Consider the following 23,509-nt stretch of genomic DNA (forward strand, 5'->3'; position numbering starts at 1 on the left):
TGAGAGTAAATTAAAGTGTTTAGCTTGTGCTACAGCTTGCATTGGGAGAGGTTTGTTTGCATGCAGAATAACTCGTATTCTCATTTAAGCACCATCTCGATCGAAATGAGGGATCAACCATTTTTACTTCACCTATTGAGGCACCAAGAGATTTGCCAGTCGTTGTTGTAAATCTTTCAAACAGAATGCGAAAGATTTGTATCCAAAGAGGCATTGAGTAAAAATCGATTTTCTCTGGTGGTTTATCTTGTTCCCAGGCTTTAAAGGATTATATGACCTCCAATAATCCATGGTCCAGCGTGCAACACATGGTTAAGATTGTCTTGTGATTCAAAGTCAAACAGGAAAAGGCCAGATTTGATGATACTGAAACTGAAGTTGGATAGCCCCCATTGCATCTGAAGTTGAAGCTGTATGTACTTTTCCGTGAAAGCTCGATGTGTAATGAGTTTCCCATAGGCCTTGAGCTTCCAGATTTGTAAGACGTTCTCATCCTCATCCACTTGTGGAAGTTTTGCTACCTCACAAGCTCAAGGTAACAAGGTTGTAACTAAATTGAAGTTGGAGATTGTAGTTGGGGTGGTAGAACATTATTGTACAACAATGAATTGATATCTCAATTAGTAGAGTACACCATAATTAACATGAGCTTTTAAATTGGACCAACCTTTTTTCTACCACTAAATACCCTTGATAAAATATTCAAACAAATTATTCAATGTCTTTAAAAAAGACTATTTGGTCATTTCAATTTTTACTACCTTTTATACCCTTAACTTAACATAGGAAAAAGAGGGCGTTTTTGTAAATTCAAATAAAAAACCAAATGTACGCAATATATGAATTATACGCCTATATTAATTATTCATAAATTAGACTTTAATTACCATAAATACACTATGCTCCTTTGCCTTCTGTTTCCTCTCTTTTGGTAAACAATAACTTCTTTCATTTCATATTCTTTTTCTGTCTCCTCATCTTTTCTTCTCGACTCAAAAATCTCTAGACACTCTTCTCTTTTTTCTTTCACTGTCAGTGCAAAGTGCAGAGAAGAAGAAAGTATTTGTTATTAATACTAACAGATCTTTTGAGTTATGGTCATGAAGTTACTGTGTTGCGGGAGTGAGGATGACTCTCACACCTCGAATGCAGTGTAAGTAAGATTAGAAAATAAAAGTTATGCATCCTCTCGCCTTCCAAAGTTTCAAAACTCTTCAGTTCTCTAAAGTCCCAACCACCTCTCTGAGTCTTCCTGAAACTTCGTTTCTTCACCAAAGCATCAACCAAGAAGAAATCTGAGAAATTTAAGCTCTATCAAGTTAATTGAATGATTTAATCCATTGTTTTCTCTATCTTCCTCCGTTGGCAAGTGGTGACTACTCTGTTTCCTCTCGCTCAATTTCTTTCCATTCATTCTCTCCTTATTATGTTCATCTTCCTTATTTGACTTCACACTACAAATTGTTAAAAATAGTTTGTGTTAGGACTTGGGAAGGAAGCAACAATTAGTGTTTCAATTTTTATCGATTTATGATAATTTCAAATTATTGCTTAAGTAGTTTATGTTGCTTAGTATTTCCATTTTGTGAGTCTTGAAATGAAATGTTGATTCCGCTTTTACTTTTCTAAGTACCACATTTATGATTTCTCAGTACTTCATTCAAACCTTGTGTAACCTACCAGGTGAGATTGCTTTCGACAAGAGGCAAGATTGAAGATGGAAAAGGACAACCTTGAGAAAGAGAAGAGTGTTCTAATGGGCACCGCATTAACTCAAGATAACCAAGATGGGGCTCTTGAAATCACTGTCAGTGGAGAAAAGTATCGGTGTCTCGGGTTTGCCAAGGCAAAAAGTGAAGTTTTAAGTGTTGAGAAAAGTGATGTGAGGCAATACAATTAAACCTCTTTTGACAGATCAAGACGCGTGTCCAACAAGTGGAGTGACAAATCGGGAAGTTCTTATATGTTCATTACATTGATTTGTACATTTTGTGTAGGTAACCTTTCTTAGTCCTCTTCCAATAGAAACTGGTAATTTTGTTATGCATGTATCCTGAATAATTCGGATAGGAAACGGTGTTGGTATTGTTTCCAATTGAAATGAAATATATTCATGATGGATACTTCTCTTTTTTCTTGTGAGCAAAGACATATAGTACCATCCCAAACTTTGATTTACCAAACAAACGGTCCTGGCACTCAATAGACGACTAAAATGACTAAAAATGCAATATCAAGTTTTCATGTTTTTGGTAGTACTAAAAATGTCCATTTATTAAATCTTTATGTTTGTAATGTTGGTTTGTGACAAACCTTTCTTTCAGAGTGTTAGGTCTCAAGATAAAGTTGTGAGCTTATGTGTCGTATTAATTGTTAACTTGTGGGATTTGTGTGACTGAGATTGGGCTTACTCAGAAATTTAGAGTTCTGATTTAAGTTTTCTGATGCCCTTTTCCTTTGAAAATAAGAAAATAGTTGTGTAGACTGGAAAACATTTTGATTTCATAATATCCATTTTATTTTGTGTAATCTAGAAGACAATTTGATAATCTTCTAGATTAAATTATAGCCAAACACGAGATCAAGTTGTTATCAAGTTAGTAAAGTGTGAGAAGGTTGTGAAGAGGTCGGATGAAACATAAAGTGATGAGAGTACGAGACATTGTGGTGGATAGAGTACTCCAGAATAGTAACCACAACCCTGGAGGATGGCAGACTACTAACCACAATGTATCTTAACTGGGTTCTTGAGTGCCTTTTTCCAAGAGCAGAATAGAAGATCTATTTGGATTCATGTTTGAAACCATACTTCCGAAGTGCAAATTACAAATTTAAGGTTAGTAAAGAAAGTAAGTTACTTAAAACAGTATCATACAAAATTGATGTGTTATAAAAAATCAACTGTGTCCAGTTAGGGAGGGAGATAGGGAGTCATTTAAAGGAGTTAGAATTAAGTTTTGGATGCAACAAGATATGATGTGGTCATTGGCAATAGTTCAACATTTTATTAGTTTTCAGCCAACTTCAGCATTGTGATCTTCACTTTTATCATCGAGAGTAAAATGACATGAGTTCTGTCATTTTTATATTTGTATGGCTGAGTAAATAAGGTTTGTGTTACTTGTGGCCCTATGGGCACTCAATATAAAAACGTGTTTGTCAGTTAAAGAAAAAAAAAATAACGCAGAAGGTTTGTGTGTTAATAAGGATTTGTGCATTGTAGCTTAAAGTTGTCTTTCCTGTAATAACTGATGTTTATGTATTGTGCAGTATGTGCAGCCTGTTTACCAGTGCATGTTGGGGTGTCTAAGGTCTAGAGCTTTTGAGCATTTTAAGAAAGGACTAGAAAATTCATTTAACGAAGGAGAACCATTTTCTCGCATCGGCCTTCGTGTCTACCCAAATCTTGCATGTTTGAATTTGATAAAGGAGTCAGGAGGTGGGCTTAACTCAAATCTACAGTTATCCAATTTGGTAACTTATAATGCTCATTCTTAGGCTATAGATAGTTGGCAAACTTCTTTACAACCATGAGTTGTGATGTCTAACTGAAAAAGTTTCCTTAGAAGTATTAAATTATGTTTGTTGTGTTGCCAATATACATGCTTAATACCCAGCTCATGTGTGTTTTGATTTTCAGATGCTGCCATACAACATGCCAAATGGGATCCTACAAAAGTCAGAGAAAAACTTCGACGTGATATGGAAGCACATGCAGCATCTGTCCGTAGTGAGAAATTAATTGTCAGAGTTGAAAGCCAAATATTAGGTGTTGTACCTAAGATTTCATTTTTGTAATCGCTCCAATTAAAGCATGTTGAACCCATAGAAATATCGTCCTTGAGTACACCTGCTACTTTGAACTGAAAATTCATTAATGATGCTTTTATGATTTGTAGAAACAACTCAGTGAAGCACTCATTGAACCCGTGGATTCCCTATTAGATGTTTCTGGTCGAGACACTTGGGCATCAATTAGAAGATTACTTTGATGTGAAATTGAATCTGCTGTTGCAAAGTTCTCAACTTCCCTCTCTGGTTTTGAGTTGGACCAAGCGACTTATAATGGAATGGCTCTGGATCTTCGACAATTCACGAGAAGTCTTGTGGAGAAAAAAGCAAAAGAAGAAGCTGGGAAGGTGCTGATTCGAATGTAGGATATGTACCTATTTTCAGATTATAAACTTTGTATCTGCTTCATTTTTCCTTTATTTTGTTTTTAACCATATTTTTTTACGTTTAGGTTTTCAACAGTGTTCAGTCTTGACAATGATTAAATGCCAAGGGTTTGGACTGGGAAGGAAGACATTAGGAAAATAACAAAAGATGCACGTGTTGCGGTATTACTATTCTTAATACTATTTTATACCTTTAGGCACAGGATTTTGAGTTTCATAATCATATGCATGTGGTTTTGTTGTAACGGTCACCAAATTATTATTAATGTGTTGCAGTCCTTGAAGATTTTATTTGTAATGGCTGCATTACGCTTGGAAGACAAATCAGATAAGATTGAGAATGTACTATTTTCTTCTCTAATGGATGGAACTGTTTCTGTTCTTGGGTCTCAACAGAGCAGTGTAGGAATCTCTGCAGATCCGCTTGCCTCAAACACATGGGCAGAGGTATGATATTCTTTCCTTCTATGTTTTTGTCTTTAGGTCATAGTTCCTGGGTATTGTGTTAAAGAAAAGTTTTCTTAGGTCTCCCCAAATGATGTGCTGATTACACCAGTTCAATGCAAGTCTTTGTGGAGGCAGTTCAAGACTGAAACTGAATATACAGTGACTCAAGCTATTTCCTCACAAGTATGTTACTTCTTTCATACAATAGTTTTGTTGTTTGGTTGTATTGAAGCCATATCATATCATCAGAGGTGTAATAACGTTAAGGAGAGGGGACATCGCATGTGCTGTTAATATTTCTCGAGTTCTATTGCTATTTGTTTTCGACGGGTTACTTCGCTTGATCTATTTTGCCTGTAGCACATGGAGTCTTGATTGTTTTATGGCAATAGTCAAATTGGATATCAGACAAACCAATGATTAGAGCAAATCAATATTTCTCTCTATTTTGTTTTCTATCAGGTTCAATTCCTAACTCACTAGTGAACTTTCAAAGATCAAATAGGTATGATAAGTAGCCATACCTATTTGTTGATGACTTGCTAGATTCGATTTATTACATTGTCTGTGTAGATCACATAAGAAGAGGTCTATGAATCAACCTTTCCTATACCCAAATGCCAGAAAGCACAAAGTAAGTTAAAAATCTCAGGTCAACTTTTATACTTAGATTTAGAGTTGTCAAGTTTTTCTTCTGAAGTTGTTTTCTATATCAGGTCCTGATATTCTCTTAGTGGACCAAGATTTTGGATTTAATTGAGTGCTATTTTGGTGAGAAAGGGCTAGAGGTCTGTAGAATTGACGGTAGCGTGAAGCTGAATGAAAGAAAAAGACAAGTATGTATTACTAATTAAATTACTCTTAGTGGTAAATTAGTTAATGAGGGTATAATAATGCAAATCATGGTTAAGTTGTGTTACTGGTAAAAGATTATGACATTGTGCACCCCATTGTATCAGTATGTCTCGACAGTTGTTTCAAAATCCAAGTAAAGTCTGCAGTGGCTACTTGAAAGTGATCTGTGCAAGTTACATGTTGGGTTCCTAACTTCCTACCAGTAAATTATTTTTGGAGCTTCTAATAGTCAGAAAGTATATTCCCTCAGATGGAAATCAGTTGCCTTTTGTGCTTCAAAACTTAATTGGTGGTTATCTTGGTAGTGAGGTGAGACTTTTGACTTTAAGCTTCTCAATACAGCTTATATTTTAAACTATTTATACGAGTTTTTGGTTGTTTAATTATTGTTTGGCATATAAAAAGGAATTATTGTTGTAGCTCGCCATGTCATTCATTTTTTAAGTTTGTGTCATCCGTGCAATCAAAGCTTTCATTAATGGCGTTGGAAATAACCAAATGGAAAGCAAAGGTGCAAAGATGCAAAGTTTCTCTTTGAATTGAGTTCTCATCTACTCATAAATCTATTGGGGGTCATGGAAGCATTCAAGAAACGCACACATGCTACAATGAGTGTGCATCGTTTATGATTGAAAAGGTCTTCACAGGCACTGGGGCAGTAGTACTTGCCACACATAACCTTAAGTCTAGTAAAATTCAAAGACCTTCATGGATTTTGTATCCTTTTGTATTTCGTTAGATTTTTGTGTATGCTGATATATATGGATTATGTAGGGAAAGTTGCAGCAGCCAAGGCACAAGGTTTGGGTATAAGAAAGGGGAGCCCGAAGCTCCAATTTGATGAGCTTAAGGGAATGACAAATGAGTTATTGTTTGGTTTGAGAAATGCAGAGTTCCAAGTGAGCAAGTACTTCCCTTATGACCCAGTAGAGATGGTAATGCCCATACTTTCTTTGAAGGGTGAAGAAAACGTAAGACCATTATCTGCCTCAACCTTGGATATGTAGCTCATGAGGTATGTTCTATGTAGGCAATACCATTGATGATATCGTCAGTTCACATGTACTGAGGATGTACTATGTTTTGGAAATTTCAAATAAATAAATAAGTGTAATATGTCGAAAAGTTACCTAGCCCCACCATGTTTGCTACATAACATTTAAAAACATCATGTCTAATATTTTCTAATATTTTTTATAATGAATCTAGACATAGTAGTAAACATAATGATGTTATTTGTGCATTTGATTCCTAATTGAACTAATTTGAGGATATTTATGTGGTTTGCATGAAGAAATTATTGAGGAGACTCAAAGTTGCAGTTTGGTGAGGTGATCTCGACACGATCATGGGTCAGGTCCTCAGGTTGCCAATGCAACAAGTCAGCGGTTAGCCATGGCCAGATTTTTATTTTATTTATTTATTTATTTTTATGTTCATAGGACTTTAGGTTGTATGTAAATATGCAAAAATATTCCTTAATTCACAGCTAAATATTTTAGCCTCATAGTGCACCTTAAGAGCATCAATTTTATTTGCTTTTTTAAGGCCCTAACTCCTAACCTGTTTATTATTTTCATGTTGTTAAGAACAATTCAAAATTAATATTTTTTCTTCGCTCTTTTTTTGTATTGTTAAAAAAGCTCATTTGTAGTAAGAGGCGGCAATTGGGAGGTTTCTTTGCTGAACTGTTCCTCAATAATTTCATTCAATCTTAGCTCGGTAATCTTCAATTTTGATGGATGTTGCATCTACACATTTGTTAACCTCTAGCTAACCAATAAACAAATAATGTTCAGGACTATTTTGAGGCCTTTTGTTGGTGTTTCAGTTAAGGTTTTCTCTACCCTATTAAGCACTGGGATTATGGATGTGAGATCAACAGGCCCCCACCCCACCCCTAAGATTTAGGCACTCATACTAAGGTATTCTTTGCCATATGGCTTATGGTCAAGTTCTCAATTGCCTTCAAAATGTCTAAGTCAACAATGCCTAACCAGTCACGTAATTATCAGGCAGAGTGAGCAGTGGAGTTCAGTCATATAGTTTATGGTTTGCTTCGAGGTCGTATATGAAAAGGCAAGTAAGTCATTTATAATATAAAGTAGGGTTGCAGAGATGGTCCTCGCAGAATAAACTCTGTTACAAGTGCTGCCAAAGAAGATACACGTTATGTTGATCTAGAAGACATACGTTGCTTCTATTCCAGTTTGCACATTTTGCATGTGAGCTTCTAAGTTGTCCTGTATTATGTATCGCTGTGAAGGAAACAATGAATCGATAAATAACTTAATCAATATATGATTTATGGAATTCTTGGAAAAAGAGTTATTTGGAAACAAAAGGTCCATGTGTTTTCAAGTCAGATTTTTTTCATCTCCCAAGTTGTCACATGATGAACGAAAATAGTAAAGGTGGTCAAAAACTATAAAAGCACACGAGTTGCAAGATCAATTTGTTTTCTTCGTTTTCTATCGGCCATTATAGTGAGGATGATGTGAAGCTTTTATTTTCATTTTCTTATGGTTGGGTTGTACCTTGTCTTTGCCGAAAGTCTTTGACTTATTGGTGTCAATAAACTTGAATATATCTTGGTAGACAACCATTCAAAAGGATTAGATCGAGTGTATCCGACACCTTCACAGTTCACGGTTTGGTTAAGTGTGATAATTTTGCACTAATCAAACTTTTACGTTCGATCAATCGTTAACAGTTTGCTTAGCTAAATATTATGTCTCCTTTTATTTATAATTGAATGTGTTTTAAGCTTTTCGAGACAAAGCTTCGGGAATACATAAAATAAAGAGGAGTCTTGAAATTATATTGTGTTCGCCACTATTCTACAATCCCATTTATTCAATTTTCTCTTCACTAATTTTCAAATGGATATTAGTTTCTATTATTTATATATGAGGTCTCTTTACATATTGGCGTTGTTTTGTTATCTAAGATCATTTGCACACAATCTTTGCTACTTTCTGATTATCATGAATAACAACACCAAACAGCGCTAAAGAGTTGGTTTCAAATCAATGGCATATTGTAAGTAAAAGATGTTGATGCCTATGAGAATAGGCGGGTGTTGTAGAATGGATGGTCTATTATTTGTGATGAATAGACAACTGGTTCCTTAGTATCCTATACGTCTCAATTTTTCATACATTTAGTATTCAATTGAGTTGTTCATCAATGTAAAGAAGTGTTTCGGTCCTCTAACGCCTATCAAGTTTATGCATGTGTTTGTACAAAAAAATTGAGCACTTCATTTCAAATTTCCTGTTTGCTATGATATTTCCTTTAGCCTTGCAACTGATAACGACAGTTTACATACGTTCACCCTTTTTCTATGTTCATGGTGATGAGCGTTGGCTATAAATTCAAGCCATTATACGTGTTATGTTTTTTTTCCCCTATTCTTCCTGTTATCTATCTACTCTATAGGGATTTGATAGTCTTAATTCATGTGATGACCGTGCTGGTAGGTATTGCCTCTTCTTCTTATTGTTTTCTAATTGTCTTGAACTGTCTGTTACGGACAACTTATTTATTCACCATTTTTCAATCCTTTTCGAATTGTGTTTGATTGTGTTTAGTTTTTGATTTCAGTCACCAATTAGTTTGTATATAGACAATCCAGTGTTAGATTGCACATCCTCATTTTAGAGGATGGATAAAAACAGTCTAGCTTAGAAGCATATGTTAGTATAGAATTATGGAGAAGGGACCTATTTCCATACTCAAATATGTTAGTATAGAATTCTTTTTTTTTTTTTTTTTATTTACTTTCGATGCCGAGAATAGTACTTATAACTGGAGGTTCTTCCTGGTTTATATATTATAGCAATTATTTTAATTGTATTGCCCTCACCCGCCCCCTCAAAGTGTGGTGATGGAAGCAACAAAGAAGGATTATTGCTACATGAACAATTGAAGTTTTTGGCGATTTTTGTCACTCTACGCTTCAAACCAATAAGTTCAGTCTCCCTTTGCCATTTCAATTCCTTATAAGGCCTCAGAAACTCACATGTCAATATCAAAAGGTAGGTCAAAGTTTATGATACAATTCCTTTTCTTCAAAAAAGCCTACCCCCCAATCAAAATTCCATGATGCACTGTGTTTTTGAATGTGTTTTATATGTAATGGTCGTCAAACAAACTTTAAAGAAGTCCCTATGCATGCGTATTATACTAACCAATGCTTACGTCACCCAAAAATCACATATTTTACTAACCTTTATATATATATATATATATTTCGTAATAATTTTTTTTTGTCAACCACGTGCTATCATCTTGCTAGTTGATATAAAAAAGAGCATGTCTTCAGTGCACAGGTCGTATGGTGCACAGGTAATATAGGCCTTTGGATCAGTACTTTTGCCATTAAATACACACGCACCCTTTGGTATGAGTGGCCGAGATGTAATGGCGCACCATACATCTCGCGCACCATAGATTTAGCCTATAAAAAATGCATAATGAAGTGATGTAGTGTCATTGTAACAGAAGACTAACAGCCAGACGAGGACAGAAATTGCGATTCCAAATCTTATTTATTGGGTCTGAGTGTTTGGGTTGGGCCAGGGATAAACCCAAGCCCATTCACACACATCACATTCCGAACAAAAGTGTCGCGGAATACTTTTTCTCGATCAAATTATTGTTCCATTCTCTTTCCAGAATATCAAAGGTGTGATTTCCTTGTTCCATTCTTGTTTCGATTTTATCAAAGTCCAATATATCTTTATAGTACTTAATTTCATATCATTATTGTTCTATTTGTTTTATTCTCATTTTTTAGTTAATTCAGATTCTTTCAGGAAGATGGCAATTGAACCGGTTAACATAAATGAGTTCCAAGAATTAGCTAAGCAAGCACTTCCAAAGATGTACTACGATTACTATACTGGAGGTGCAGAGGATCAGTATACACTGAAGGAAAATGTGGAAGCATTTAGTAGAATCCTCTTTCAGCCAACGACTCTTTTGGATGTAAGCAGAATAAATCTTTCAACTACTGTATTGGGTTACAACCTCTCGTCTCCTATCATGCTTGCTCCCACTGGCTGTCATAAGTTAGCACATCCAGAAGGAGAGATTGCAACAGCTAGGGCAGCTGCAGCGTGTAAAACGATCATGGTTTTATCCTGTGTGTCTACTTGCACGGTCGAGGAGGTTGCTTCGAGTTGCGATGCTATTCGATTCTTTCAGTTGTATGTATATAGGAGAAGAGATGTTTCATCTCAGCTAGTGCAAAGAGCAGAAAGATGTGGATATAAGGCTATCGTTCTCACTGTTGATACTCCTAGGGTTGGTCGAAGAGAAGCTGACATTAAAAACAAAATGATTATGCCTGAAATCCCTGAATTGAAGAATTTTGAAGGCCTTATGTCAACTGAAGTTGATTCTGAGAAGGGTTCTAAACTTGAAGCATTTGCTTCTGAAATTCTTGACCCTTCTTTAAGTTGGAAGGACATAGGATGGTTGAAGTCTATCACAAACTTGCCAATATTGATCAAGGGAGTTCTCACTGCAGAAGATGCTGTCAAGGCTGTGGATGTTGGGGTTGCTGGGATAATTGTATCCAACCATGGAGCTCGTCAGCTGGATTATACCCCACCCACTATTTCCGTTCTGGAGGAGGTAGTTCAAGCTGTTGGAGGGAAAATTCCTGTTCTCTTGGATGGAGGAGTCAGGCGAGGAACGGATGTTTTCAAGGCCTTAGCTCTTGGTGCTCAAGCTGTTCTTATTGGGAGGCCTGTCCTTTATGGCTTGGCAGCAATGGGTGAAAATGGAGTAAAGGCGTGTCATCGAGATGCTCAGGGATGAACTTGAGCTCACTATGACTCTCTGCGGGTGTTGTTCCTTGAAGGATATCGCAAGAAGTCATGTGCAGACACCGCGTGACCGATTGCGATCCTTGCTCTAGCTCTGTAAAAGTAGCTCAATGTGAAATGTATGTAATGATGCATTGGAGACTCTGATTGTTGGCATGTTAATATGTTAACAATTCAAACAATAAACTAAACTACTTATCATCAAAAGTAGGAACCAAATTTAGTTGGAAACTTTGAACCTGCAGTGATCAATACAGTGGAATAGGGTTGAATAGAGTGGTAGCGGTTACTTTGCAAAGTAGGCCAACACCACCGTCCACGAAAACTTACTGGATTATAGGATTAATTATCGTATGAATTTCAAGTGACAGGTCCGGATGGAATAGTGATGGAATAGTGATGTTGGCTACGTACTACCGAAATTTAGTTCCTTGGTTGTAGTAGCTACCGAAAGTAAACTAGGCCATAGCTTAAAGCCTTAAAGGTAAAGGGACTCTGTAATTGTGCTGCATTCTGTTTTCGTGTGATCAATGAACAGTTCCCATCTCATGTTAGAAGCAACTAGTACAAATAGTTCCCATCTCCATGTTAAAAGCAACTAGTACAAATTGCATATTTAAGTAGTTTGAATCCTATCATCAAAGTATCCAACTATGGGTTTGAAAATTTCAAACTGGAGGGAAAAAAAAAAAAAAAAAAAATCAGACTGAGATATTGAGAAAAACCTGGTCATACAATCCAGAAGAAACCAAAGGAGATCAAAAGGGTTTATTGAATAAGGGTTTTAATTTCCATGATTTCTATTTTGTCCTGAAATCAATAACAATAGTCAATGTCCAAAATCAAATTTATTTTGATCTCACTGTGTTGATATTTGCAAAATTAAGAATTTTTCAAGAAAAACCAAATCTCTAAGCTCTATCCAAAACTAAGATTTGGATATGTACCAATATTAAGTTTTGGAGAGTCCCGTGATCCAAAACTAAGTTTAAGTAAAGCATGTGTTCAAAGTTGTACAGATTTTGTAGTACCATTACCTTGACGTTGTTATTTTGATCATTTTTCTGGTTCAAAAATGCACAAACAAAAACGAACGAACAAATGAATTCGCAACAAATAGAATATCATTTTAATCGTACTTCGCCATTTTGCAGTAGGTTCTTAGGATTTGCATTCATTTCTTAGAATCCACGACCCGCATCCAAAATACATAATCCGACTACACTGATGTGTTGCCTATCAATTTATCATGAATCAATTGTGATAATTTCGGTTAATTTAATTTTCGGAACTTATATTTCTTGATCTAGTGGGTCAAACACTCAAACCAAGTCTTTTGGATATCATCTTGCGATAATTGCAAGGCTTGAAGTGTTTTGACGGACACTGCGAAAGAAGATGTGAATCGAAATACTGTACTCAAATAGTGGAAATTGCGAAGAAAGACACATAAACATCTTGTTAACGCGGACTTTGCCATCAAAAATTCACTATCCTGTTTTTCTATTCTAAGAAATTCACTCTTTTGACTTTGCCGCTTGTATCCATGCTGCATGGTCCGATGGTCGTACCAACTACCAAATGTATGTGGGAACGTGGAAGTTTTGGATCATATTATCTTCAGAAGATTTAATTATCTTGCCCGCTTATATAAACGGCACTTATATTAAATAAGGTTTTGGAGTTTATTTAGAATTCATATAGGGTGGAATTCATATAACGGGCTCGTTTAATTATTCACAATCTATTATAAAAAATGTTAAATTTTTAAGGAACAGACGAGAATATATGATCCTTGAAACAAAACTCTAGAATTTTGTTGGTTCTTCTTTAAGAATAATCGTCACAGGGCAAAGTAATTGCGACTCCTCTAAGAATAATATTACGGTAACAGTGATGTCACACCCTCCCCAAATATAACATGGGCAGTGTGCAGTAAATTGTCAAACACTCGAACCCCATACTCATGGAAGCAATTGATAAGAGGCATTAAGAACCATTAATGACAGGTGGTCATGTGATCAACTTGTGGTTATCAACTTATCACTTAATAATAACTCATTAATAGGCCTTGGCTCGGTTGATGAACCAACACATCCATGGCCCATTCATCACTGTGCTGTTTAGTTTAACCTTGTTCAGAATCTTTAATTAAGGTAAAAGAGATGACGAATATTCATGGCAAAACATCTATGTTGGCATGTTGCATCAAAGTAGTTTCTTCTCGGATTATCAGCGCCCGAATAATATTGCATACTACATAAATACAAAATCTATTTTTCACGACCGTCCATAATATTAACGGATTTCAACATCCTTTTTGCATTGAATGTAAATAGTTGTTTCCATAGTGGGAGCTGGGAAATCATGGTGTGCGGTCATGGTAAGAGTAGAGACGGAGAGTATACTGCATCAATATTGAGTACATTCTTACCTCTTGGGAGTAAAAAAAGTAAGAATGATCGAGGAGACAAAGACGTCTAAATTCTACACTGCTGGTTACGAGAAAATTCTCCTCAAGACCAGTTGACTAAACGAAATAATAATTAGATGTATTGTTCGTTGTCTTCTCCACCAACAGCTTTTTAGATTGAATTCACTGAGAAGACCATGACCATTAGACTTACTCTATTGCAATCAAAATAAATGGCCTTCGAATCGCTACTACCACACAAAAAGCTAGTGGCGGTTTATTTCTTCCACACAGACTGACCTACAAGAGTGCAAGTCTTACGATCAGCAATAAAGTACTTTGATGTACCGATCACCAGCACTATATATAGAGCATAAACTTCACATCTATCACGTAGCCAAGCCAGTGATACTCAACTCCATCATCACAAGTTCATGGCTTCGTATCACATGAAACTGCTGGTCTCTTTTTTCTTGTCTTATTAGTTTTACTGTTGTTTTCTTATGTGAATGTTAACTCTACTTCTACTAGTCCCAGTAAAGATGCCCATGCACTTCTCAATTGGAAAGATAGCCTTCATGGTGAGGCCACTTCTGCACTATCTTCATGGGTACTCCCTCCTAGTCATGCCAATTCTTCTCATCACTGCCGCGACTGGTTTGGCATTTCTTGCAAGGCAGGAAAGGTTGTGGACATTAACCTATCAAACATAAGTTTGGCAGGTACGCTTCAAAGCTTCCCCTTCTCAAACCTTCCAAATCTTAATCGTTTGGACCTCAGTTCCAATTCACTGTATGGAGCCATTCCAGTCCAAATTACTGAACTTTCCGAACTCCATTATATCGACTTTGGCGCCAATAATTTATCTGGCGAAATACCTTCGGAAATGGGCCAATTAACAAGTCTCCAAAGGCTTGATTTTGCCCAAAACCATCTTTCTGGCTCCATTCCTTCTAGTTTGTGTGATTTGAGAAACTTAAACTATCTATCCCTCTTTTCAAATCAATTTTCAGGTCCAATTCCTTCAGAAATTGGAAACTTGAAATCTCTTGCGAAACTAAGTCTTAGTAAAAATCATCTCAGCGGTTCAATCCCTTCTTCATTCGGTAGTTTACAAAACTTAACCATATTGTACCTCTATGAGAATGAACTTTCTGGTTCCATTCCTTCAGAAATTGGAAACTTGGAATTTCTTGCGGAACTAATTCTTCATACAAATCATCTCAGCGGTTCAATCCCTTCTTCATTCGGTAGTTTACAAAACTTAACCGCATTACACCTCGGGGAGAATAAACTTTATGGTTCCATTCCTTCAGAAATTGGAAACTTGAAATCTCTTGCAAAACTAAGTCTTAGTAAAAATCATCTCAGCGGTTCAATCCCTTTTTCATTCGGTAGTTTACAAAACATAACTATATTGTACCTCTATGAGAATGAACTTTCTGGTTCCATTCCTTCAGAAATTGGAAACTTGAAATCTCTTACAGAACTAATTCTTTATACAAATCATCTCAGCGGTTCAATCCCTTCTTCATTCGGTAGTTTACAAAACTTAACCATATTGCACCTCGGGGAGAATGAACTTTCTGGTTCCATTCCTTCAGAAATTGGAAACTTGAAATCTCTTGCGAAACTAAGTCTTAGTAAAAATCATCTCAGTGGTTCAATCCCTTCTTCATTCGGTAGTTTACAAAACTTAACCATATTGTACCTCAATGAGAATGAACTTTTTGGTTCCATTCCTTCAGAAATTGGAAACTTGAAATCTCTTGCGGAACTAAGTCTTGGTTCAAATCATCTCAGCGGTTCAATCCCTTCTTCATTCGGTAGTTTACAAAACTTAACCATATTGTACCTCTATGATAATGAACTTTCTGGTTCCATTCCTTCAGAAATTGGAAACTTGGAATCTCTTGGAACTAGTACTTAATACAAATCATCTTAGCGGTTCAATCCCTTCTTCATTCGGTAGTTTACAAAACTTAACCGTATTGCAGCTCATGTCTAATAACCTTTCTGGTTATTTGCCACAACAACTATGTGAAGGTGGACAACTTCAAAATTTCACTGCTTTTTCCAATAATCTCACTGGTCCCATCCCCAACTTGAAAAATTGTCCGAGATTGTTTAGAGCTTGACTAGATGGAAACCAACTCTCGGGAGACATATCAAATTCATTTGGCATACATCCAAATCTTGATTTCATTGATTTGAGTAACAACAACTTGTACGGCAATCTTTCAAGTAATTGGAGTGAATGCAAAAATTTAACAAGTTTTAAAATAACTAACAACAAACTCACTGGTACCATACCTCGTGAGTTTGGAAGGTTGACTCATCTAGGAATGTTTGATCTCTCATCAAACCATCTCACAGGAGAGATTCCAAAAGAAATAGGGAACTTGGCTTCGTTAGTGATTCTCAACTTGAGTGATAACCATCTTTATGGCAATTTGCCTACCGAGATTGGAAGATTAGGTCGTCTAGAGAAACTAGATTTGTCCACCAACAATTTGAGTGGGCAAATACCAAAAAAGATTGGCGATTGCTCCAGCTTGTATCATATGAACTTGCGTAAAAATAAATTCAATGGAAGCATACCATCTGAATTGGGCAATCTGGCTCACATTCAAGAGTTGCTCGACCTGAGCCAGAATGTGTTTTCTGGTTCGATTCCACCTTCTTTTGCTCAAATGCGTTACTTGGAGAACTTGAATTTGTCACACAATATGTTCTCTAGTTCAATTCCAAACTCATTGGCAGAAATGATAAGCTTGACTTCTATTGATATATCTTACAATGCATTAGAAGGTTCGGTTCCTGATTGCAAAGCTTTCCGCGAGGCTTCAGCTGAAGCATTTGTTAACAACAAAGGTTTGTGCGGTCAGGCAAAAGCTTTGCCACCTTGTAGAACTTCTGAAATAAGCAAAGGTGTAAAGGGAAGAGTTAAACTAATCAAGATCATCATTCTTTGTCTTGTGGGATTGTTCTCTCTTTTGATTGTAATCGTTGGAACTTGTTCCATGTTTTATAAGAAAAAAAGAGTTGAAGAGGAAGTGACAAGAGCAACATGTAACAATTTATTTTGTATTTGGAATTACAATGGGAGAATTGTATATGAAGACATTATTGAAGCAACGGAGGGGTTTAATGAGAAGTACTGCATTGGGGTGGGAGGATATGGAAGCGTCTACAAAGCGGTTTTGTCAACTGGACAAGTAGTGGCTATAAAGAAAATTCACCTGGCACAAGATGATGAAGTGGTCAATTTAAGATCATTTCAAACTGAGGTACATGCATTAACAAAGCTGAGACATCGAAGCATTGTGAAACTTTATGGATATTGTTCACATGTTCAACACTCTTTTTTGGTATATGAGTATCTGGAAAGGGGGAGTTTAGCCCAACTTTTGAGCAACGTAAAGGAAGCAACTAGTTTGGATTGGAAGAAGAGGATAAACATCATCAAAAGTGTAGCTAATGCCTTGTCTTACATGCATGGTTGCACACCGCCACTGATTCATCGAGACATTTCGAGCAATAATGTTTTGTTGAATTCAAAATATAATGCTTGTGTTGCTGATTTTGGTATTGCTCGAGATTTAATACCCGATTCTTCTAATTGGACTGCACCAGCCGGAACGTATGGTTATTTGGCCCCAGGTAAATTTTTTTTTCTCTCTTGTTCACTATTTACATTCGATTCGTAGGTGAATTTATGGTTTTCTAACATGCGATTTAGTTTCTTTTAAAATATCTGACCACGTTTAAATAATATTTTTTTCATGTAGAGTTGGCTTTCACAATGAGGTTGACTACAAAATGTGATGTGTATAGCTTTGGAGTGTTAGCACTTGAAGTGGTAATGGGAAATCATCCTGGTGAATTTTTATCATCTCTTGCTACATCATCTTCTACAAGTGGATCAAATGCTTTGTTGATGGATATATTGGACAAACGTCTTCAACTTCCCACTACGGAGCTCATAAAGGAAATATTGGTAAGTGCAAAACTGGCGTTTTCATGCGTAAATGTTAGTCCTGAATCTCGTCCCACAATGGACTGTGTTTCTCGTAAACTAGAAAGTTTGAAGATATCTCTTGTGGAGCCGTTCCACATGATAATTGTTGGACAATTGCTTGGTGAAAAAGTCTGAAACTATTTGAAGTACTTGCTACAATTATATTTCTTGTTACTGCTCAAAGTGGGGATTGTCTTTGGTTTAATAGTCATGTTTGTTTAGTTTTGAATTGTCTAATATTACACTAATACTATCCATCTGTGATGAAATAATAAAATCCTACGTGCTCTCCGTTCAAGGGAAGATTTTTAGAACCAGGATATTCATATTGCTGCATTCTTCGTATTTTTTGGCGACAAGGCCGGTTTGTTGTGCTCTAGTTCCAGTATTCTAGATTTCAATCTTCAAATGCAAAACTTGCCACAACAGCACAAAGATAGATGATTATAGTAAAAGATATTGGAGTCTCTTGCTTTCTCATGTTTGAAGAACATTTTAGTAATTACAGCATGGTGGTTTCCTATATATGGGAATTATTTATTATCATGTGAATCAAAGCACCATGTGTAAATGCGTAAAATTTGTTTATCATTTACCTTACCAATTCAAAATGGTTTGATTGATAGTATTGACTGTACTTTTTATATGCAGCTGCCTACATATCTAGCTAGTTCTATCATCGAACGAACTAGAATCAAGTCAAATGTAGTTTTATAGAGATTGAACTTGTAAAAGTTTCCATGGTAGTAGAGAATGTAGAAGATGCCTCTTCCTCTTGCCCTTGTTACACCACTTGTCCTTTGTAGCCCCTCCCTTGTATGACCTTTGGTTCCCCATTGGTAGCCTATTAAATGACGTTAAGTGCTCCGTTGATGAGGTGATCGACCTTTGGTCCTCCATGTATAACTTATGGCTTTTGGGTTGCCTCATTGCTACGATCTAATAGGTTTGCATACGTTAATTAATCATCGACAATGACACATGTCAATAATATATTGGTGATAAATATATGCGTCTTATACCATGTACATTGTTTCTTTCTTTTTCACTTTAACATTTGCCATCTGTAGTACGTGCTACACTGCTACCACAAAAGTTGACCACTATACGACTTTTTTCAACTCCATTGATTGCATAAAATAGGATCACTTGATTGTCTATCTGATCTTCTTCTAAAGTATTTAATGTCCAATTGTTAACTTTAAATAAAATGCAAAGTTAATGCAGTAGTTTACTAAAATGGATCTTAATTGGGCAGCTAGGCAAAGACATGTTCGTATCTTGGCATAAATTAATAACTTAGTCTAACATACATAGAAACCCATTGCACCTATTATGTGAAGCTTAGCAGCGGTGGCGGAAGCGGACCATGATATAAAAAGTGTGAATTGAACCTACTCCATATATTTCATGTTGTAGGTACTTAACATCCCCATAATAAAATAAAATATTGATTTTTCGAATATCTCAACTATAATAGCAATCACTCCATTTGAGATCAAATGGTTGAAACAGTTTGGAAAACAAAACAATAGCGCTACCTATATACCTTTTGGGTATCGTACATTGGTACTACGATATTTTTTAGTGTAGGGAGGATCCCTTTATAACATTAGAACTTTCAGGTGAACCTAAAGTGAGTTCTATGAGGATATTCTATAACTCTTACAAACTCAGGCCTACTACTACTCCATAGCGACACATCTTTGGGCAAGGGTGATCCTTTTTTTGCTGTTGCATATGTAGCAAAATTCGCTTCTCGGAATACATGTGTAATCCGAACCTCTTGAATTGAAGCTTGTTCGATGCCCTGACCCATCTCTGCCTCAGTTGCCAAGGTACCTTATCCTCTTTAAAGTAACAAATAGTTGTGGAAGAGTTAGCTGATTTGGTGTTTGCTTTAGTGTTTTTATCAAAAGGTGTCTCTCCTGAAGATGAAAAAACACCAAGGCCCCTTCTACCGTTTGCCTCCTCCCAAGGAAAGGTTGCTCAAAGCTTCCAAAACCTAAGAGGAGGGTTATACCAAGAAGATTTCTCACTCCCAAGCTGCTGCTAAAAGGGCGGTGGTCGCGAAACCACCTCCCACCACTGCTGAGATTTCTCCAAGCACCACCCCCAGTGCCCCTGCCCCTTACTCTTCCCTCGCTGATTGGGAGGACGATTTTGAAGCTGCAGGTTCTCCTTCACACCCCCCAGATATGGATGCCACCAAGTTGAAACCTTGGGACAGCGATGAGGAAGAGGGAAACATTGATGCTGCAGCAAAGAGCCCTCCCGCTAAGAGGTGCAAAACAACGGGAACTTCCGCAGCCCCTTCAGCCCCAGCCCCAATATTACCGCGACTCGTGTCATCTACACGTCACCCAGGCAAGGAACTCGTCCCCGTTGGACTTAAAGTCTGGCATCCTGACGTTCAGGCTAGGGATCGTGTGGTCACCACTCGAGACTCTGCTTTGGACAACGCTGAGGTGGCTGCCACCCTATTCTTAAGTTCCCATCTTCCCCGCGACCAAGCCTACGACGATTCTGGGACGTTTGCTGCCCACCGCACTGCCATCTACACCGGCTGGGAGAAGGTATGCTTCTGTCCCTTTTTCACTTAGTGTTTTATGTAGATAACCTGCTAAATAGCTCATTTGTGTCCAACTAAGCTTGGATGTAGGCTACGTCATTCGCAGTCTGACCAACACCCTAGAGGTGGTAAAGCAGGAGATTAATGGACCTGAAGGCTGGAAAGCGCGATACGCTCGTCTCGAGAAAGACCGCGATGACTCATGTCTTGCGGCTCTCAAATCCCATAAACTGCACTAGGTCGCGGAAGAAACTTTCCACCAACAAATGTTGGAGCTACGGGCCAAGATGGAGGGCGAGAGAGTAGCCCATGAGGCGTGGCCCAAAACCTTTTGAACAATCATGAAGGTTGCATCGACCGTTTCAGCGTCTTTGAAAAAGAAGATAGATAGAGAATTACAGCGTCAGCTTGAAGATCTTGCCGTCGCTGGGAGACTTCTTCCTTTGCCCTCCTCAGCCACTATTCCCATTGTTGGTCCTTCCGCAGTCTCATCGCCGCCAACTGAAGATGATCCCCATGCCAACTCAGAGGTCGAAGACGCAGTAGTGGTTATATCTGAGGGCTCTCCTCAAAAGGAAGTAGCTGAAGATCCTAGCTCACAAGACGCGGCTGATGAGCAGTAAAGTGCAGGATGCTTTCTGTGTATTTTGTTGGGCCATAGGTTGCTCTTAAATACTTTGTTTGTATACTATATGTCCGGTATTTCTGGGTGTTCCCAGCGGGATATCACTTGTGCTTTTGAATTTTAATCCACCGATTCGCGGTAGTTTATTTTATATTGCATAACTATTTTCACCCTTCCACTGTAATTGCCCCATCTTAACCTCTTGATCAAGAGGATGCTTGTGGGTTACTCAGTTTGCCCCCCTCTTTGGTTTCTACTTGGGGCCGCTCAGTTTGGCCCCAAGTTGGATTCAGACCTCTTTGTCCGCGAAGGGCTCACCCCCTTCTCTATCTCTGATGTGCTCTTGATTGAGGGCAACTCAGTTTGCCCCCAAGTTAGATTTGGACCTCGTTGTCCGCGAAGGGCTCACCCCCCCCCTGCTATCTCTGATGTGCTCTCAATTGAAGGTAACTCAGTTTTCCCCCAAGTTAGCTTTGGACCTCATTATCCGCGAATGGCTCACCCCCCCTGCGATTGGGGCTGTCCATCTTTGGAGCTATCTGGGGGCATCTCATTTTGCCCCCAAGTTTGATTTGGATTTCCTGTGCCTTGGTCAATTTCCCTGCACCCTTGCAATTAACAAAGCCATTCCTGGTGGACAAAGTAGTACTCTATTCATTGTTAAATTACATAACACAAACATCATTTTAAACTGTCACTATATCACAAGAAGCTGCGGCTTCTGTCATTGATTCAAACATTGTCTATATTATTACTCATAGAAGATTTTCAACATTCTAATGTTCCAAGGCCTCGCGATGTTTTCTCCCAGTGGTGTCTGCAGTCGATAACTTCATGTACTCCCTTTTTCTACCACGGTATAGGGCCCCTCCCAGTTAGGCCCTAACTTTCCATCTACCTCCTTTCTAGTTGCCGGTGTCACTCGCCTCAGAACGCGATACCCCACCTGAAACTATCTCGGCTTCACCCTCCTGTCGTACTACCTTTGTAATCTCCTATGATATTCCTCCAGTCGTATGCGGGCTGTGTCTCTCCTCTCCTCCGTGAGATTCAAATATGTGGCCAATATAATCTCATTGACCCCCTCTTCCACCGCTTTGGTTTGGATTGTGGCCGCCACCATCTCTAATGGAATCACCGCCTCTACCCCCATATGCCATGGCAAACGGTGACTCATGAGTGGAGGTTCGCGGCGTGGTTCGATATGCCCATAACACATGATTTAACTCGTCCGCCCACGCCCCCTTTTTATCCTCCAGTTTCTTCTTCAGATTGTCCATAATTGTCTTGTTGGAGGATTATGCCTGCCCATTCCCTTCTGGGTTATAAGGAGCCGCAAATCCCTGTTTTACTTTGAAAGCCTGGAGGAAATCTCGCACCTTCCCACCTGTAAACTGAGTCCCATTATCGGCAATTATGGTGTGTGGCAACCCGAACCGGCATATGATATTTTCCCATAGGAACTTCTTCACTTGTTCCTCCTTGATTTGTTGGAGCGCCACGCCTTCTACCCACTTGGTAAAATAATCCGCCGCTAGCATATACTTCGTTCGCTTGCCACCGCCATTGGTAGCGGTCCTACAATATCCGGTGCCCACATTGCGAACGACCAAGGACTACACACCTTATGCAGGGGCTCGGCTGGGGCATGTATCAGTGGCACAAATCTTTGGCATTTTTCGCATCTCTTGGCATACTTGGTTGCCTCTCTCTTCATGTGTGGCCAGAAGTAGCCCTGCGACAACACCAATCGCGATCGTTCTTCCTGCTGAATGGCTCCCACAACCCCCCTCATGAACCTCTCCCAAGATCTCTTGCGCCTACCGCGACCCTAAACATCTCAACAGAGGTCCGCTGACGTTCCGTCTGTACAAGTCTCCATCCATTAAAATATATCTTTGGGATACCTATTCCATTCTCTTTATTTCTCGTTTATCCTCGATCTCTATCCCCAACAAGAAATTTCTTATGGGCTCTATCCATCCTGGCTCTTCCTCCGCATGGGTCACCCTCACCCGTGATTCGGAAGTACTTGGCTTGTTCAACACCCTGACCTCGATTGATCTGCCCTCGGACCCTGGAAGTACTGCGGCCACATACGCCAATGCATCCGCATGTCTGTTTTCGCCGCGACCTAGATGAGCGAATCGGATATTACCAAACTTACTGGCTTTTCTCTGTAATACTTCCAGGTACTTTGCCATCCTGGGGCATCGAGCAGCGAATTCTCCATTCATCTGACAAATCACCAAGTTGGAATCGGAATATATTGTCAGCTCTCTCACCCCAAGGTCCACGACTAATTCTAGCCCCGCTATCACCACTTCATACTCTGACTCATTGTTAGAAGCCGCAAAACCCAACTTCATCGATAATTCAAGGCGATTATTCTCTGGGGTAACTAACACCACTCCAATTCCGTTTCCCGTGTCAGTCGCGGACCCATCTGCGAATACCCTCTATCCATTCCTCATGTCCCAAGGGTCAAACAAATCCCGGCTGACCTCCCCCTCCCGTTCCATAATCATCTCTTCCCCCCAAGTTGGGTCTTCGGCGGGGAA

At 38.4% G+C, this 23,509-nt stretch overlaps 1 protein-coding gene, 1 long non-coding RNA gene and 1 pseudogene across 5 annotated transcripts; all 3 read left to right on the forward strand.

Annotated features, from left to right (window-relative positions):
• The first annotated feature begins 4,240 nt into the window (after positions 1-4,240).
• On the forward strand, positions 4,241-7,043 carry LOC147478204 (uncharacterized). 3 transcript variants are annotated; one of them, XR_015208428.1, is made up of 7 exons: positions 4,241-4,340; positions 4,455-4,808; positions 5,199-5,259; positions 5,342-5,461; positions 5,585-5,789; positions 6,255-6,495; positions 6,775-7,043. It is a non-coding gene; the product is annotated as an uncharacterized LOC147478204 (long non-coding RNA). The 3 variants fall into 3 exon arrangements; XR_015208429.1 differs by lacking the exons at positions 6,255-6,495; positions 6,775-7,043 and adding an exon at positions 5,950-6,173; XR_015208427.1 differs by lacking the exons at positions 6,255-6,495; positions 6,775-7,043 and having other exon boundaries at positions 5,585-5,928.
• Positions 7,044-10,151: 3,108 nt separating this feature from the next.
• On the forward strand, positions 10,152-11,524 carry LOC147478205 (peroxisomal (S)-2-hydroxyacid oxidase GLO4 pseudogene; annotated as a pseudogene). Its single transcript, XR_015208672.1, has 2 exons — positions 10,152-10,170; positions 10,282-11,524. The product of XR_015208672.1 is annotated as a peroxisomal (S)-2-hydroxyacid oxidase GLO4 pseudogene (transcript).
• A 2,615-nt stretch (positions 11,525-14,139) lies between these two features.
• LOC147478206 (uncharacterized) lies at positions 14,140-17,976 on the forward strand (the record flags this gene model as incomplete). The annotated part of the gene is given in 3 exon segments (XM_086586189.1): positions 14,140-15,615; positions 15,617-17,393; positions 17,522-17,976. Coding segments are annotated over 3 exon segments (3,618 nt in total), but the record flags the coding sequence as incomplete, so codon positions are not given.
• Between the last annotated feature and the right edge of the window lie 5,533 nt (positions 17,977-23,509).

This window comes from Coptis chinensis, chromosome 9 (assembly GCF_015680905.1).
Source record: "Coptis chinensis isolate HL-2020 chromosome 9, ASM1568090v1, whole genome shotgun sequence".
In the NCBI taxonomy this organism is placed as follows: domain Eukaryota; kingdom Viridiplantae; phylum Streptophyta; class Magnoliopsida; order Ranunculales; family Ranunculaceae; genus Coptis; species Coptis chinensis.